The sequence below is a fragment of the Chrysochloris asiatica genome, unplaced genomic scaffold, assembly GCF_000296735.1.
Source record: "Chrysochloris asiatica unplaced genomic scaffold, ChrAsi1.0 scaffold00161, whole genome shotgun sequence".
Taxonomy (NCBI): Eukaryota; Metazoa; Chordata; class Mammalia; order Afrosoricida; family Chrysochloridae; genus Chrysochloris; species Chrysochloris asiatica.
Genome location: NW_006408679.1, coordinates 244,375 through 264,028, shown reverse-complemented (window position 1 = coordinate 264,028; position 19,654 = coordinate 244,375). Strand labels below are relative to the sequence as shown.

The following is a 19,654-nucleotide window of genomic DNA, read 5'->3' as shown; positions in this document are numbered from 1 at the left end:
TTTTTATTCCATCAATTCTTGGTGCCTTGTTCTTTGCCAATTCTTTCAATGCACTTTGGACTTCCTCCCTGAGTATCATTGGCTCTTATTCATATGGTACCTCTTGAAATGGTTGAACATTAACAATTTCCTTTTGATACAATGATTCTGTGTATTCCTTCCATCTTCTCTTGATGCATTCTGCATCATTCAATAATTTGCTCAGAGAATCTTTCAGTAACGAAAGTCGAGGCTTTAATTTTTTCTTCAGTTCCCCCAGCTTGAGAAATGCTGACCATGTTCTTCCCTTTTGGTCTTCTAGTTCCAAATCTTTGCATATTTTATTATAGCACCTGGTTTTATCTTCTTGAGCTGATCTTTGAAATTTTCTATTCAGCTCTTGGACCTCTTCAATTCTTCTATTTGCTTTAGCTTCTCTATGCTGGAGAGCAAGTTTCAGAGTCTCCTCTGACATCCATTTTGACCTTTTCCTTCTTTCTTGTCTTCTTAATGACTTTTTGCTCTCTTAATGTATGATGTTCTTGATGTCATCCCACAACTCTTCTGGTCTTCGGTCTTTAGTGTTTAATGCATGGAAAATGGGCAACCCAGATTTATGGGTGAGAATTGTGAAGAGATTCTTTTCAGATCATTACTGGGAGAGAGCTTTCTGTTGAAATGTGATGCAGCAAAGAATAATTCCTCGGTCTCTAAAACTGTCCAAAAGAGCCAAAACATCAGAGGAGTAATTGAATTAAATGGTCTTGAAGGTGCTTCCAGCCCTGAGATAACATAATCCTGGCTCATTTTAATTGTTGATATGCTATGTTATGGACAAGGGCACTTTAAAAGTAAAATTAAAGATTGATATAAATTTAAATCTGACATTTAGACATTTATTGCATAATAAGTTTTTAAAGTGTTGAGTTTTAGACATTATGGTTGTATAATTATTTTCCAATATTATAGTTTAAGAATTTTTTTTTTTTAATCACAAACAGATCAGATAGATTGGAATAATGGGAAATAATGATGAATAAATTAGGGCTCTTCAAATTTTCTCACTCTTAATTGTAAACTTTATTTAGTTTCAAAATAAATGTCGTTTTAAAAATTACTACCTTTTTAAAATGAGGAGTTTTAACTTCAGATAATGAAGGCAATTCAAATAGGAATTTTGGTCATTGAATTTTGTGTTCTGGTTTTCTGAGAGCCACTGGGGAGAAGCTTACTGACTTTTCTTTTATATTTTCACTGTAACTTTTAAAGCCAAATTAGTTTATTTGAAAGAGTACTTTTTATTTGAACATGGGAAATGTGGAAAGGCTTTATGATATTCTAGTACATCTGTAAGGACGAAACTAATTTCTAAAGTTCCCTGAGCCAACATTTTTTAAAGAAATTCCAAAATAGAAAAGTTTTAAACTTCTTAAAAACTTGTTATTTATAAATTAGAAGCCTATTTAGCAGTTATCTAAAAAGGTTCATATCAATGGATTCAAGCATGGTGACAGTAGTGAGGTTGGCCCAGTATTGGGCAGTGTTTCGCTGTGCATAAGGTCGCTATGAGTTGGTACCAACTCGATGGCATCTAACAACAACAACAACAAAAAGGTACATCATTTATTAGATTTATTTGCTAATTGAATTTACAAAGTATGCTTTTTTTTGTCTGTACACACTGTGGATTATGAAATGAAACAAATTGTTTGAAGGATAATAAGCAGCATTTTTATGATACCAAATATGTTCTTCACTTAATTATCTATTAAAATCGATTTACTTAAATCTAGCTTAGTTCCTGTCTATTACTTTTGATTGTTGTTTTTTTAAGTGCCTTCAAGTCAGTTCCAATTTGTAGTAGCCCTGTATAGGGTTTCAGAAGACTGGCTAATGAGTTTGAACTGCCAACCTCGAGGTTCAAACTGACCTTATGGTCCAGCATTTATTCTACAGTGCCACACCAGGAATCCATTACTTTGGATAGGATCAAATTTATTTACAAAGCTTGCAGAAAATTCTGGGTACTGTACACTGAAATATCGTTAGTAGAGTCTGTGAACAAAGACAAATTTAAGGAAATGTTTAAATGATGAACTCTTAAGAAAAACATTTTATAAAATTTTAAACATTTTTATTGTGAAAATATGCATAACAAAGCATATGCTATCTCAACAATTTTCACATCTATTATTCAGTAACATTGATTATATCCTTCAAATTTTGCAACAATTCTCACTATCTTTTTATATTTAATTTAACCAGAATAACTTGAGTTAGTAATAATGTTGTGAAATATTTTAGTAAATAATCTCATTTAGTCCTATATAAGATCACTATACTTGGAATTGGAGTCCTCATGTGGAGTTTTAGGTCAATTTGAACAGCAGGGTTCAAAACAACAACAAAATTTGAATGATAGTATATTTTGGATGATAATGTGCTATTGAAATAGTCATTTTGCTTAAAATAATCCTAAGCATGTTACTTAACTTTCTTAGTTATGCATTTTAAAATCTGTAATTTGGAGTTATTTGATTTGATAATCCCTGATATTATCTCCAAATTTTATTTTAGGCTATACCAATAGAAAATGTCATTCTTAGAAAACTCCTGTTGTATTTTATTTATATGACCTCTAGGGGGCACCAGAAGATCTCTTTGTAAGCATTGCCTGGTAGATTCTAACAGCTATTGATCTTGCTTTTAAACTTAACAGGTGTGTGGAGAAATGCGCTATCAGTTGAATAAAGCCAAAATGGAGAAAGATGAGGCAGAAAAGGAGCACAGAGAGTACAGAACAAAAACTAAAAGGGATCTTGAAATGAAAGATCAGGTAAGAGATGACAAAAGATGACTAGAGCAATTAAACACATAGTAACGGTCTTTCTGAAGTTGATGTGGTTTTAGTCCTAATTGTTTCTTTTACATTGTATCTAATGGAATCATCCAGTTTCATTTATAGTTGCCTAAAATTATCACCTAAAATGGTGAGAATACAACTGCATGCATATACAAATCCAATCTGACAGGTCATAAATATACATTTGGATATGTTTATCTATTACTTACAAAGAAATTAAAAAGTTCTAATGCACATTTTGAACTGAAAATATACGTCCATAAACTTCTTGAAGGATGCCAACTTGAATCCAATTTAAAATGAAAAAGTTTAAAATTTCTGAGATGAGATGGGTTGATATATAAATATGTCAATCAAATTGATTGTTGGCAGAGTGAAACCAGTTTTAACTAAGATAACCATGAATACTTTTGCTCAGAAAGCCTTAATATAGTGAAATTATAAATGTTAGGGGGAAATGTAGCTGACTTGAATTTCAGTTTAAGCAGATGTTTTATGTTATATCTTTACTGAGATCATTAGATACTCCAGTTTTAATTGACAACACGGATAACATTTTTAGAGAGGCAATTTTAATAAACTGACTTTTGATTTATTATTTTTACATGACAGTACAGACACTGAAGGCTCATTTTTTATAGTCAGAACAAATAAGTGGTTTGATCTTTTCTTATTAAAATAAGATTGAATTCCCATCATCAACATTTTAAATAAATTACAATTTTAAAATATGTACCCCCAAGTAAATTTATTTCAAATATATTTCTAGCTCAAGGATTTTTTAAAATCATTTTTAGCATATTTTCCTTCAACGTAATGAGCATAATTACATAAAAAAAATGTGAAACCAATGAGAAAAATATTCAACGTGAAAGTGATAATGAAATTTAATACAAAACATCATTCAAGTTGTAACTGAAATCCCAGCCACTTAATTACAATCCTGGAAATTAAAATTCTGCTTTTGTACCACTGTATTCAGTGTTACAATAAGTTTTTATCTTTCAGAAGATTCTTTCATTGTTAGCATGTATGAACAGGGAAATTGTTTTATTTGATCCAGTTGGGGGCGTACCTGGTAATGAAATTGAAAATCCTTTCTACTGGACTCAGGCCTACGACTACCAAATCAAACACAGAAATTTTCTCTTTTGATGTAATAGTTTTTTAAATCAAAGATATCATATTAGCATGCTCACTAGTATTATATTCCTTTTGTTAATATTCTACTACATTTTTCAAGCACAGTATTTTGGACTAACTAAAACAATATAGTAAACACAAGTGTCTGAATTATTTAAAATACAATTATAATTTTCTGGTGAGAAAAACACTCTAGGAGCAATAGCACTGGTAAAGAAATAACCTGGTTAGAAGTCCTAGCAATATGTTTTAAGCACTGTATTTCATTGTAATTAACCAGTAATAATGTGGAAGCTAAAGTTGCAGGATTTTAAAAAGAGCAGCTTTCCATTGTAAAACTGTCCTAACCAGTAATGAAGCATTAGCAGTTTCCATAATGGTTCTTACTGTTAAGTTTTTACATGGAAATGTGCCTTTTTGGTTCATAGCATTAGGAATAAAGTCCCTGCACAGTTACAAGATGTGATGTGCTTGTTGCTATTTTTCATGAACAGAAAGTGAGGAAATCTTAAAGGTACTTTTTGTAACTATTTTGTATTGAACAGACAGTTTCAGAAAAGAAACTAGTGGTGTCTTATTCCATGGATGATTTGGACTACCAAAGCAGCAATTGTTCTTTGGTCTTTCAGCCATGACCTGACCTTCTGTCTGTAAGACCAAAGAGTTACATTGCTTGGCCACCATCTGTACTCAAGAGAAAATTTACATTTAACTTTAAAAACTGGGCATGTTCAGCATTTATCTGAGATATGTAATATAAACAATACAAAGTGTGTTTAAATTTGCTTTATATATCATACAGTTCAGAATAACAGGAAAGATAGCTCCAGGTTTACAAACCAAGTTCCTTTCATAATATAGTCATTGTATCTGTATTCTACTTAATCTGACCACTTGATACATTTTTAAAGTGGGAAACTGTGAGATTGGAATGTGATGAGAACAAGAGCTTTTTTTGATGTGGCTAAGATAGGGCAAATGGTTGGCCACCAAGATCATTTTCCTTGTGACCTGAGCCATGACTCGGGCATAATTAGAAGGAAAGGTTAGGAGAGTGACAATGACAGTCTATTCCTCCCACTTTCCCTTTTTCTGTCTTTATATTGTGTCAGGAACCCATGGGTGAATTATCCTTCCCATCAACTCTTTTGTATCTCTTCAGCTGCAAGAACTTCTGTCAACCTCAGAGGCTACTTATTGCACACATAAAAAGATGCTTGGTGTGGAGGAGAATGAGTGAGCTCTCTGCACTGATTTGTATTAGAAAAATTTGTAGGCAACAGGTATACACACACATGTGCATTCAAGATATATATACATGTACATATAAATGCATGCATACACACACACATATAAACATACTCTGCTAGGGAAATTTAAAGATGGAAGGAAAAAGGGAATGTTGTAATGAACTTCCACATTTCAGTCACCTGGGTCCATCACTTCCTAATCTTATTCCATCTGTGTTTCATTTTCTTTCTGTCTACTTTGTTGTCTTTGGCTTCATTGTTTCCTTCATCATCTTTTTCTTCTTCATATTCCTCCTCTTCTGCTGCTGCTGAGGTTTTAAAAGCAATCCTCAGACATTATCTTGTTTAACTCATAAGTACTTCAATATTCACCTGTAAAGGAAATGTTTTACCTAAGCACCCTCATTATCACACCTAACAATATTAACTATAATTCTTTAATCTCATATAATGCCGAGCCCATATTCAAATTGCCTTGACTGCCTCAAAAATATTTGTTTTATAGATGGTTACTCAAATCAAGAAATCAGATATACTTTTGTATGTTAGAATACTACTTGTTTAGTAGGAAATAGAGGGGACTCTCAGTAAAAAATGTAACTTTATTTGCGTGTTGTTGTCTTATTGAATCTGATACATAATATTTTTATTGTGCTCTATGTTTATAAGATGCCTCAGTCATTCTAAAGAATAATAATCCTGTAGCAAACTAGTTGGGAGAAATGGTTATCCTGCAGCATTCCTGATTATTTCATATATCCAGAAAGCAGCCTCTTAGAGTCTGAGACCTAAATCATTAATTTTAGAGTTAGGAACGCTGCAAGAAGCGCTGCTTTACCATTGCATTACAAGGGTTAGCTGACTTTGAACTGAGTGATGAGTGAGTGGAATTTTCTTTGTCAAGCTCCATCTTGTTAGACATATCTCAAAAAATGATTCTTTTTATCCCTTAACCTTTGATCAGGACCCAGAGCAAAAAGAAAGTGCAAGCCTCTTGTTCAAAAAGTCAAAACAAAAAAAGTGCCATTACAGATACTGAAATACAAGCTTTTTCTTTTATTCAGCAACCTTTCTTTTGACCTGTCATGGTGTTTTCTGTTTGTTATTGACTATATTGCTGGCTTCCTCCAGCACCGGGATACTCATGGGCCAGTATAGACCTCCCAGGTGCCTGGGGGCCTGCCCATTGGGTTAGACATGCACATGTGACCCACTGGCTTCCTCTAGGTTTTCTTCCTGATAGCTACTGGACCTATACGCACTGTGACCCAAATTGGGGTGGGGAATGCCAAAACCTCCAGAGTCAGTCTCCCCTTCCCAAAACTTCCCCACCAAGAGATTTTACTGAAACATGCTTGGTACCTGTAACAACGCACAGAATAGGATGTAGTGCTTCAACCCTGGGCACAGATGCTTATCAATCACATGCCTTATCCTGAGATGGCAGGGTGTGCATGCCCAGGGTCCCGTCCTCGAGGGGCAAAAAAGGGGCAGAAAACATAGTCCCTTCTCTTCACTCCCACTAGCAACATGACCTGATCATGACCTTGGGTGGAGGGTGGCAATGGTCACAGGGTGGGGGCAGAAAGAAGGAAGCTCAGTGGGGAAGAGGTGTTTGAATACTGCCCCAAACTGCAGGTAGGCAGTGGAGAAGCAATACCAAGCTCCCAGAGAGTGTTTATTGTTCCATCAGACTTTACTTACAAAACATATTATTACAAGATATAATTATCAAAAATTTCAAGTTTCCAACCACAGAGCACTAAACTGCAAGCACAGGACCCATCTGAACATGAAACACTATGTGACTGAGCTAATCACCTGTCCCTGAGGCTGCCCTGGCTGAAGGTACAGGCAAACAGAGATTTGATATGCTAATGCACATACATTGTGGTGCCATGAAATGCTTAATGTCCACCAAATGACCTCTTCCTGATAGGTAGGGTAAGAGAAGGTGGATTATATGTTCAGCTGAGATTGTTAACAGGGCTAATTGTTATTTTGAAAACCTGGACTATTTTATGAGCCCTCTCAGAAGCAGGAGTGGGGAATGCTCACTACTATCAGAGAGGAGTCCAGAGTAGAGCATATCCTTTGGGTCCTGAGCTCCCTACGCATTGAATCTCTTTGACCCAGAGACAGATAGCCATGACACTGGAGGAGTGGCAGATGAACAGTAGTAGTAAAACCAAGAACCAGAACATGAAACAGAGTGCTGGGCTTTCCAGCCCAAAGACAAGTAAAGCTGAGTGACTGTGGACACAAAGGGGTACCTTCAGGTACTTAATTGTGGGTGGGCTAGGGCTAGGTTTGCTAATCCAAGAAGCTAGAGCTGAGTGCCTTCGGACTGAGGTTTCAGGTGGAGTGGTGTGTTCTGTGGGCATTTATCAGCAGCCCTAAAAGAGCGTTGTAACGTTGGCCGAGCAGAGAGAGACCTGGTTGGCATCACTGAGTAGAGGCTTTTCTGACAAGAAAAACTGCCCTGAACATTTCTGACCCTAAATTGTAACCTGTTAACATCCCTAATAAACCCCATAACTCTGAGTATGGTGTCTGAGTCCCCAATGAATTATTGAACCCAGTTGTGCAGAGTAATGTGGGGGGATGTCTTGTTGCCATCTTTTTACATATATATACCTCCACTTATATATGCAGACAAGCATGTATATTTAACATGTCCATGCACTCTGAATCTAAGAAACAGGGTTGGCAAACTACCACCCATGGACTAGTTCTAGCCTGCTGCCTCTTTACGAATAGTTTTTTTTTTTTTTTAAGCTTTTATTGTGAATTGAGTGATCATTTACATGGCAGAACATTGGTTTTTGCATTCAACCAATAGTATTTTGTTGCATTGCAATGATTATAATCCCCTCCGTATACCATCGGTTAATAGTATTTGCCTCTGCCTCTATTACCTCTTTTTCCCCCACCCTTGATGTACACCAAACCTGCAGAAATATGTATTTGTTTAAACAACCAAAGAACGCATTTTGCAAGCCAGCCTCCTGCATGTTAGCACACAGCCGTTCTTTTTCCATGGGTCTAGAGTCCTCAGCTGCTGTATCTCTCCATGCCATCACCTCTGCCTCCATCTCTGGTGTAGCTGCTTCTCTGGTTAGGATCCCACACTCCACTCATGCTCTTCCCTCTTGATAGCCCTAAGGTCTTCTGTTCCTGGAATGTAACATGAACTCTTCCCCACTTTTTGTTACACATCTTCTACTTTGATGGTTATGATTAACAATTACTATTAAATTAAAAAAAAAAAAATCCCATCCCCATCCTCAACAGTGGAGATTGCACCTTCCCCTCTCACTCTGAAACTAAGCACATTCTTGAAAACTTGTAAACCAGTCACTTTGTGCCTTTATAGGTCCCTTCCCCCGATTTTAGGTAGCCATTGTCTAGGTTACCCACTTTTCAACCCTGTGTACTAAGGGGATAGGCTTGGTCTTTGATGTGAAGACTCCTTTCCTCTTGGTATTTTGAATACCGACATCCATAAGCAAAGGTCAAGTTCATCAAATTGTAGCAATTTACACTTGCTTCTTGTATCAAATTTCTTTATCTTCCTCTAGTAGAGTTCTGATCATCAAACCATCAAAGCTAGGTCAAATGGGTACTATCTACAAGTTTGGGCATCCTTGCATGCCTCCTCCCATTTCAGATCAGCTGGACTCTTCACGCTCAGCTCTAGCCCCCAGTGGCTAGGTCAGTGTCCATGGGATCAGGAGTTCTCAAATCTCCCCAAACTTTGGAACAATCAGTCCTTCCTCTTCTCTCATCTCAAAGTCAAACTCAGTCCATGTCTTCATTACTGCCTTTCCCCCTACTTCCACTCACAAATTAACCAACAAGGTCACCAGTGAGCCTACAAGCCTGCTCATAAGTTCCCTTTGAGTTTCATTCTTGGAAGGGGCTTTGTCCTAAAGGGCTGACTTTTCTTTCCTTGATGGCTCCCAGGCAAACAGCTTGCTTGATCTGCTTTTTTTGTTGTTGTTTTGGTTTGTTTTCCTGCTGCTCTTTCTTTCAAGAATTATCTTCTGTTCCTCTTGTTGGTCTGCATGTCCTTTCAAGTGGGACTGTCCCACCTCAGAAGGTTCTGGATGGGGCTCAGGATTCCACCTAAGATCCTATACTCTACAAAGGCTTAACAAGAAGCCTATTTCACTGGGCAAATTTCTAGAACCCTTTTTAGGTATTCCAATTAGTTATAGGCTAAAGACGGGCTTACAAGCTTTCTTACAGATAAGTTTTATCTGTAAGAATAAAACTTTTATTAATTTGCATCTTGTCTATTGCTGCTTTCATACTACAGTGGCATAGTTGTTGAGTTGTGGCAGAGACCACATGGTTTGCACAGCCTCAAATATTTACTGTCTGACCCTTTACAGAAAAAGGCTTGCTAACCCCTTCCTGCGGTATAGAAATGCAGCTGTATTTTTAAAATTTCCCTTGCCTTACTTGACTGTGAAGCTTTTAATTTTAAGACCCATCAACCTACAATGATAACTTAATGGGGTTTGAGTGCAGTACCCCCAACGAGATGGATTGGCCAAGTGGCAGCATCTATGGACTCAAGCGTGGCAACAGTAGTGAGGTTGGCCCAGGATCGGGCAGTGTTTTGTTCTGCTGTGCATAAGGTCGCTATGAGTCGGTACTAACTCGATGGCACCTAACAACAACAACAGCAAATGTGCTGTATCCCTGGTTTCTCAGTCATCAAGTGAATATATGACTGGCTATAGTATCATTATATTATTTGTAGTTCATGCCTAGATAATGACTTAAATGGCTTGGATGCAGTATAGTTTCGTATTCACAGTTTCGTTTTCCAGTTGATACTATTTTTGCCCCCAAACTATGATAAATCATATAGAAGGTTTATTTGTGCTAATTTTGAGTTAAGAGCATTTAAGTTCAAAATGCTCTTAGTGGCGTAATCAAAGTAAATATTTAAGGGTGGCACACATATGCGAAGGAAATTGATCATAAAAATTTGGCTAGAACTATTAGGGCAAAAAAGACTTTGAGGATTGTGCATATCCACAGCAGTATGGGCCAGAAATTTAAGACTGCCAGTGAACGTGGATGGTATCCATGATGAAGTTCAGTTGATTTAACTGGCTAATTTGTTGAGAGAAGTATATCGATTTTATAAGTGTATAACTTTGTGGAAGTCCTTCCGTAAGTCCTTTATAAGACAAATTATTTAATAACAGAGAAATAAAAGCCATAAAAAAAAAGTTAAAGAATTGTGGGTCAGTGTGCTAGACTGCAAAGTCAGTTTGAACCACAAAGTTGGTGCTTCAAGCTCACCAGGCACTTCTCAGAAACCTTATACAGGTCAGAACCGACTCGATGGCACTTAACAACAAGAACAACTGAGAGAAAAGGGAGCCCTCTTAGCAGAGTGAATTACAAGCTGGGCTGCTAGCCACAAGGCCAGTAGTTCAAATCTACCAGTTGCTCCATGGGAGAAAGATGAGGCTTTCTGTTCCTGTAAAAATGTCCAGTCTTGGAAACCCTATACAGGGTTGCTATGAGTTGGAACTGACTCAGTGGTACAAAACCACCACCACCACAGCCACTTAGAGAAGACTGAAAAGTTACTTCACTATCTTCAAGGACTTGACATATTATTTCAAGGAGAAAGTCAAATACCTAGTCTAGATCGTCAATATGAAAGATTTTAATCACAGCAACTGGAATCACACTAGCCCCAAATAAGAACTTTCTGATAGGAAAAAGATTTAAGTAGTTTGCTACAACATACTATGCTACTTTCTTTGCTGATTTTTTTAGTTTTAAATAGTAGCAGCAATGTGCTTTTTACCTGAAGAACCAGCTAATGTACCTCTTGAGGTTAACTGTCCTCTACTTGATTCTGGAAACTTCCTAGAAATGTGTCTGTTAAAAGTGGGTATATGCAGACTTTGCTACTTGTAACCTAGCACCTGCAGTAGAAAAGAAAGTCACATCTCATTCATTTCTATTCTCTTCTTTTGTGTTTGTACAGCTATGTACTCTCTTAAACAGACATTTTGGGACTATACTGAGGTAATTGTCGCTTCTTGGGAGCTAGATTTTAGAGACATACCAACTACCACCTGCAGTCTCACTTCTATGTCTAAAACACGGCTGGGACAGGGGCCTTTAGCACATGTAATCACTCTGTCCTGGTGATGACAGAGGAGCTCTCCAGTCTTCTTCGCACCCTCTTTCAGTGCTGTAAGACTTTGCACATTCCTCTCCTGCTCCTCACTCAGACTCCAGTAGTTAGAGGGGGCCTGGCTTACCCAGACCAGTCCACTAGTCACTGTGGGGCTAATAACCGTAAGACCCAGGTCCTGCCCTTAGGGAGTTTATATTCTAGTTGAGAAGACAGAGAATACATATGAACATGCCTTAAGAATACTTGCAAAGCAGCATATCGACAAGTGCAAATTAATGGAGTGTGAACTTCATGCTGGCTACAGCCCATGAGAGGGAGAATCTGGTTCAATGTGTGTGATGCAATAAAGCTTTTTTTTTTTTTTTTTCTTTTAATACCATCTTCTCTAAGTATGCCCTAAAGCATTGTTCAGCATGCTTAGATAAATTTGTGTTCTTATCACAGCTTAACCAAGATTTTTGAGAAAACTCATCAGCCTGGCGTATGTCTAATAAATCAGCCTCTTTTGTTCCTATCCTGTGAGATGTTTGAATGAGACAAATATAAGTTATTTGATTATGCAAATAACCTAAATTATCCCCACTTATTAAGTCTTAAATTACAGAATTTATTATTTTTCTAAAATACCACGCTAAATTAATTTCTTCATTTTATACAATAATTTTGTTGGTAAATTCACAAAATTAGCTGTAAAAAAAATTATGGTTTTTTCTTTTTTATACAAACCAGCAGTTTAGAATCAAGTCAGTGAAAAATACTAAGTTGAAAACCTATGTGGCAGTTGAAACCCACCAGCTGTACAGGGTGGTTGTGAGTCAGAACAGAGTCGATGGCACTTACAACAACAACAACAAAGTTTGTTAATGACTGGAGCAGTAGTTTTAGCTGGCAGTATAGAATCACCTCTTAGAAACACTATGTAGAAATCAATATGCTCAGTAAAACGCCTGCTCATTTTTACTCATCCGATTTCCTTTAAATAATTTACTTTAAAAAAACCCAGATGTGTAAGCATAAGCAATATCTCTGGAAAGAGCAAAGGTGTGTTTAGCACTGAAAGGTACAAATAGGAAGTAAAACCAAGTTCACTGGGAAACAATATGCTTTATGCAATAAAAAATTGAGAAATGTTTGCCTTTGGATAGAACTATAAATTGTAAATGAACCCCATGAATATTTTTATATTTTTTGGGTAGTCATAAAGTTCATCTGCTATTGCCCCTAAAGAAATAGAGATTTTGCTATATAGTCATGTGCCATGCAATGCCAGTTGAGTAATGTCCAGCCACCCATTGTTCTAAAAAGTTATGTTTAGAAATCCTGATCAAACAGTGGAATATAATGAATGCAATAGCTTCCCACACACAACACATAGATCTCAAATCTCTTATATACAAAGCAAATTGCACTTCCATATGCATGTTGTTGTTATTAGGTGCCATCAAGTCGGTACCAACCCATTGGCGACGTTATTCACAGCAGAAGGAAACATTGCCCAATCCTGGGCCAACCTCACTACTGTTGCCATACTTGAGTCCATTGATGCTTCCACTTGGCCATTCCATCTTATTGGGGGTTTTCCTCTTTTTCTCTGACCCTCCACCTTACCAAACATAATATCCTTCTCCAGTGACTGGTGCCTCCTAACAATATGTCCAAAGTATGAGAGATGAAGTTTGGCCAGCTTGGCCTCCAAGGAGCACTCTGGCTGCACTTCTTCCAAAACAGATCTATTGATTCTTTCAGTAGCCTATGGCACTTTCAATATTCTCCTCCAACACCATAACTCAGTGGCATCAATTCTTCTACGGTCTTCCTTATTCACTGTCCAGCTTTCATATGCATATGAGGTTATTGAAAATACCATGGCTTGGGTCAGGTGCACCTTAGTCCTCAAGCTGACATCTTTGCTCTTCGACACTTTCAAAAGGTCTTGTGCAGCAGATTTGCCTAATGCAATACGTCGTTTGATCTCTTGACTACTGCTTCCATGAGCGTTGGTAGTTGATCCAAGAATGAAGTCCTTGACAACTTCAATCTTTTCTCCATTGATAAGAATGTTGTTTATTGGTCCAGTGGTGAGGATTTTTGTTTTCTTGAAATTGGGATGTAATCCATACAGAAGGCTGTGCTCTTTGATCTTCATCAGTAAATGTTTTAAGTCCTCTTCACTTTCAGCAAGCAAGGTTGTATCATCTGCGTATCGCAGGTTGTTAATGAGTCTTCCTCCAATCCTGATGCCACGTTTTTCTTCGTACATAGTCTATAATGCAGATATCTTGATAGTCACAGTAAATACCTATGTTACTGGCTTATGTATGTATTATACTACATTGTACTTTCTAACAGAGCATTTTACTGTATAATGGTGAATGCTCTGTCTAGTAGGCAGCAGTATTCAATCTCATGTATCATGAATCTCTTGAGTGTTGTAGCCTTATCTGTCTGTTCAATTTTCTTTCAAAAATATCACCATGAAGTTCATCATGCTCCCAAATACATCAATACCAGTGCTAGCAACAGTAAGAGGCAAAGTTGTTGTTGTTGTTAAGTGCCATCGAGTCGGTTCCGACCCATAGCGACCCTGTACAGGGTTTCCGAGGGTGTAAATCTTTACGGGAGTAGAAAGCCTCATCTTTCTCCCGCGGAGCAGCTGGTAGTTTCGAACCGCTGACCTTACGGTTCGCAGCCCAATTCGTAACCACTACGCTACCAGAGCTCCTTAAGAGGCAAAGTAGAAGTATCAAATTGGAAGTGAAATGAAGTTATTAAACAATATGTTGTTGTTGTTGTTGTGTGCCGTCGAGTCGGTTCCGACCCATAGCGACCCTGTACAGGGTTTCCGAGGGTGTAAATCCTTACGGGAGTAGAAAGCCTCATCTTTCTCCCGCGGAGCAGCTGGTAGTTTCGAACCGCTGACCTTTTAGGTTCACAGCCCGATTCGTAACCACTATGAAGGGTAGAAAATCAATGACTACTATTCCTCATGATTTTGGCATGTAGCACTCAACAATCTTGACTACTGTCAAAAACAAAGAAAAAATTCTCCAAGCTGTTAAAGGGTAGGGTCCACTGAAATCTACATGGCTAACAAAAACATGAGAGAGACTTCTATCAGATACAGAGAAACTGCTAATGATGGGAATTTCTCTTAACATAGTGACAATGCTAAGGCATGGACTTCATTCAAGATACTCTTTTTTTATGCTTTATGGTGTTCATACAGTGTCAAAATCAAAGAACGTCCTGTTTTACAGAAGGTTTCATGAGCATTAAGCGATTCATGACTGTTATTTCAATTTCATGAGCAATGGATGATATATGTATTTTTTTTCTCTTTAAAAATAGTGTGCTTTTTGTGAATTTAAAATGTATTCATACAAGATTAACCTGCGAACCTTGCAGAATGTCTTCTTAAATACCAAGTCTGTAAGTCTGATAGTTACCAGGTAGAAGCAGTTTTTTGAATATGTGTCTATTGTGGACCAGCAGACTGAGAGACATAGGACAGCTTCATAAGATGTTTTACAATATAGAAACACTAGTACCAGTTTACAGAGTCATTAACAACCTGCAATGTGCAGATGACACAACCTTGTTTGCTGGAAGCGAAGAGGACTTGAAATACTTACTGATGATTAAAGTCTACAGCCTTCAGTATGGCTTTCACCTCAATATAAAGAAAATGAAAATCCTCACAATTAAAACAGTAAGTAACATAATGATAAACAGAAAAGATTGATGTTGTCAAAATTTCATTTTTCTTGGATTCACAATCATTGCTCATGGAAGTAGCAGTCAAGAAATCAAAAGATGTATTGCATTAGACACATCTGCAGTAAAAGACTACTTTAAAATGTTAAAGAGCAGAGATGTCAGTTTGAGGACTAAGGTGTACTTGATCCAAGCCATGGTATTTTCAGTTGCTTCATATGCATGTGAAAGTTGGACAATAAATAAGGAAGACTCTAGAAGAATAGATGCATTTGAATTACGGTGTTGGCGAAGAATATTAAAAGTACCATGGTCTGCCAAAACAACAAACAACTGTGTCTTAGAAGAAGTAGTCAGAATGCTCCTCAGAAGTCAGAATAGCAAAACTTTGTCTCTTGTACTTTGGACATATTATCAGGAGGAACCAGTCCCTGGAGAAGGACATCATGCTTGGAAAAATGGAGGGTCAGTGAAAAAGAGGAAGACCCCCAAAAGATGGATTGACACAGTGCCAACAACAATGGACTCAAACCTAACTGTTGTGAGGATGGCGCAGGACCAGGCATTGTTTTGTTCTGTTGTGAATAGGGTCACTATGAATCAGGACCGACTCGATTGCACGTAACAACTTGCATATAAAGATTCTTGTTTGTTAAGTGCTGTCGAATTGGTTCTTACTCATAGCGACCTTGTATAGGGTTTCTGAGGAGTAGCTGATGGGTTTTGAACTGATGACTTTGTGGTTTTACAGACCTGTGCTGATCCTACAGTGCCACACCAGGACTTCATATACATATGTTGTTGTTAAGTACCATGGAGTCAGTTCCGACTCATAGCAACCCTGCACAGGGTTTCTGAGGCTGTAAATATTTATGGGCGCAGAAAGCCTCATCTTTCTCCCACAGAACAGCTTGTAGTTTCAAACTGCTGACCTTGAGGTTAAGCATCCTGATTTGTAACCACTACGCTACCCGAGCTCCTTTCATACACATATAGTAATCAATAATATTCATATGAACTTCTGGTATGGCACTGGGCTGCTAAATGTAAGGTTGGCAGTTCAAACCCTCCAGCAGCTCCTTGAAACCCTATATAGGGTTGCTTAGAGTCAGAAACAATTCAACAGCACTTAACAACAACATGTATGTATATAGTTTAAAACAATAAACATAAGTTAATTCACAGAAATCAGTAATTCCATCGTCCAATAGCCCAAATTATGTTTACCTTCCAATTTGTTCATATGTATATATCATATTTGCAAGCAGTAAACATAGCCTAGTAGGATCAGCAAGGGACTGCTAACCACAAGGTTGGTGGTTCAAACCCACCAGCTGCTCCATGGAAACCCTACACAGGTTCACTATGAGTCAGAAGTGACTCAACAGTGCATAACAACAACAGATATAATTATGATTTTTGCTTGTTTCACTTCACATTATCATAAGCATTATTCTGTGTTGTTGTTTTGTCTTCATAACGAGCACTTTAATATGGCCAGAAAAATTATGTTAGTCCTCTTTTGAAGAGAACACATACTGTTCCAATTTTAGAAAATTTTCTCTAAACTTGTTGCTTTAGTTCAACTTCTATATCTTGAGTGCACTATGTTGGTCTAGCATGACTTTCCGTCCTTACAAGGGGGAGTGTTTAAGAGTATGCAAATAAATATATGTCCAAGAGAACACAGTATCTTCAAGCTACAAAAGGCTATGGGTATCTAGAAGAGGGAGACACAAATCTTTGGAGGATAGTTAGGATATTCCACAGAATAGATGGGAGAGAGAGGCATTTGGCTGGAAGGTCCAACATGGCAGCTTGAGCAGAGGTATTGAGGGGTAGGAAACAGAATGTATCAAAAGAATATATATATCTTTTGCATCCATAGCATTCTTGTATACCTGACCTCAATACCTCAAGTGATGCATTTCTATATGATACATTGCCTATAGAAAAGGGCCTTCTATAAGATTCCAAATGGCAATATGCATTGCTTACTTATACTGCATGTGCTATGTTGCTGTTAAATGCCATCGAGTCGGTTCCAATTTATAGCAATCCTGTATAGGGTTTCCAAAGAGCAGCTGGTGGGTTTAAACCACCGTCCTTGCAGTTCAAACTGACCTTGTGGTCCAGTGCTTTATCCCACAGCACCACACCAGGACTCTCAAATCAGGTAGATAGCTCATATTGTATTTTGGGAATGTTTGCATTTCACTTTATTAGTAGTGTTGTCTGTGTACTAGAAAATATTTTAAATATGTCATTTTATTTAAAATGTTAGATCAAATTCTAGATTTAAGAATTGTTGGTTTATTGTAGATTTCCCCAATAAAGTGATAGAAGGTTAAGCAGAGTATGCAGATTACTAATTTACCTGTCAATGAAGTGTCTTAAGAGCTGACTCCTTGGTTATGCTTACGTCCTAAGCAACTCTATCTGAGCCTTAATTTTCTCAAAAGTGACAAAGTTAGGTTTTTTCTAGCTCTAAATTTATATGATTCTAGAAATGTAGACAATATTTCCTTATCCTTATCTTTCTAAATTATGAATTACATTTTAATAAAATCAGTAAAAGTATATGGAATCCCAACTGTCATTTTACATTTTCCAGTTAGTCATTCTAACTTTATGAAAGTAATAATTATGTCCTGTTATGTACTATAAAATAAGTACTGGACTGCTAACTGCAAAGTCTGTGGTTCAAACCCACCAGCCTCAGAAACCCTATACAGGGTCATTATGAGTGGGAATTGGCTCAATGGCACTTAACAACAATAACACTTGAATTAAGATTATAAGAATAAAATTTTGCTTCCATCAGCAATAAATTTGGATAGTATATTTTCCATTATGATTGATAATCACCAAAAAGCAAAAATCAGTCCCTGTCATCGAATAAGTTCCTACTCATAGTGACTCTCTATATAGGATTTTTGAGACTGTAAATTTGTACAAGAGCAGACAGCCTTGACAGCCTTGTTTTTCTCCCATGGAGGCATTGGTAGATTTGAACTGCTGACCTTGTAGCTAGCAGCCCAATGCTTATCCTAGAGCACCATCAGGACTCCTTAAGATTGATAATAGAACAATAAAATGCCTAGGTTTCTAAAACATTAAATTGAGTTACAAAACAGACACTGTTTAATCTGCACTAAGGATTAGAGCCCTGTCCTAAATTAACAATGATGTTCTACTGGAAAGATTGTAAATACCAGCAACCTGTCAAAAATAGGTTTGGGTTTTTTTTTTGTTTTGTTTTGTTTTTTAGGAAGTAGCCAGTTTTCACAAAATCTATGAAGTTCAATATCGTTGGCCAGAGTTTTCATGATCCCTGAGAACACATCAGTGGACTCATGTTTGTAAAATGTGGCATCAATAGTTACTGTTTTTACTGTCAGTGTTTCACTCGGTACTCCCATGAATGCAACATGTTGTGACAGCTCTCAACCTAGATGACCCAGAATATGCTCCCGTTAACGTGTTGTTGTTTTTTCTTGTAATTGTCAAAATGAAAACTTTTTTTAAAAATTATGTTACCGATTTCACAGAGCCCCAGTATATTTCCCTTCCCCTCGCTGGAGTCTGGTGTGAAACTGCATTAGACAGATTATAGAACGAGCTGTAGGTTGTTCATGATTATTAAAAAATTACAAGTTGTTTAGATTTTCATATCATTTTTTTAACAGACCATCAATTTAACTATTTTTGATGTTACCATTTGTACTTAGTAGATTAGTTAAAATGATTTTTACTTTTAGGGAAAAGACAAGATAACCATGGTGTCCTTATTTCTGGCCTTCCTTCAATCATTACTGAGAATTTTTGTAATTCTGTATGAGGAATGAGAATATATAGAATGAGAAATTTCTGTCTGTATAGACTGTCTTTGTTTACAACAGAAGTACTAATAATCTCTCTTCATGGCAATAAATCATGCAAAGAATAGCATTAGCCTGCCTTCAGAAAGGAGCTCTGGTAGCGTAGTGGGTTACATGTTGGGCTGCTAACCACAAGTTCAGCAATTCAGATTCACAGGAGAAAGATGAGGATTTCTGCTCCTGTAACTTTTTACAGCCTCAAAAACCCTATACATGGTCACTATAAGTTGGAACTGACTTGACAGCATGCAGTAGCAGCAACCTTCGGAAATCTGAGTCAAGCTATGGTTGAAGTCTCCATTAAACCACAAGGGAATACTCATGTCTTTTCAGAGAGAGTGACAACCAAGGAGAAGAGGGAGGTAAAAATACACTTTTAGAGAGACTTAAAGAGATGGAGGAGGTAGAAATGTTCCAGTCAAAAGACTGTACCATCAGTGCAAGAGATTAAACAATTCTTTCACTTGCTCAGAGTTGCCTGCACAGAGATTTTCTAAAGTCATATATACTAAGATGACTTTTATGTCCTGGTTTGATTTAAGAACTTTAGATTGTCATTTTTAGTTTGGCTATAAATCTTATGATTTCATCTAAATGGGGAGTCAAAACAAACAGATATATGTATCAAATTTCTATTTATATATAT

At 37.1% G+C, this 19,654-nt stretch overlaps 1 protein-coding gene across 1 annotated transcript in view; it reads left to right on the top strand.

The window, feature by feature from the left end:
• The window catches only part of SDCCAG8 (serologically defined colon cancer antigen 8), a gene marked incomplete at its 3' end in the record, with an annotated part of 318,486 nt that overhangs the window by 148,269 nt on the left and 150,563 nt on the right, over positions 1-19,654 (top strand). Inside the window, exon 12 of the mRNA XM_006871153.1 lies at positions 2,699-2,815. Coding sequence (XP_006871215.1) covers positions 2,699-2,815 — 117 coding nt within the window. The remainder of the gene's footprint in view (positions 1-2,698; positions 2,816-19,654) is intronic.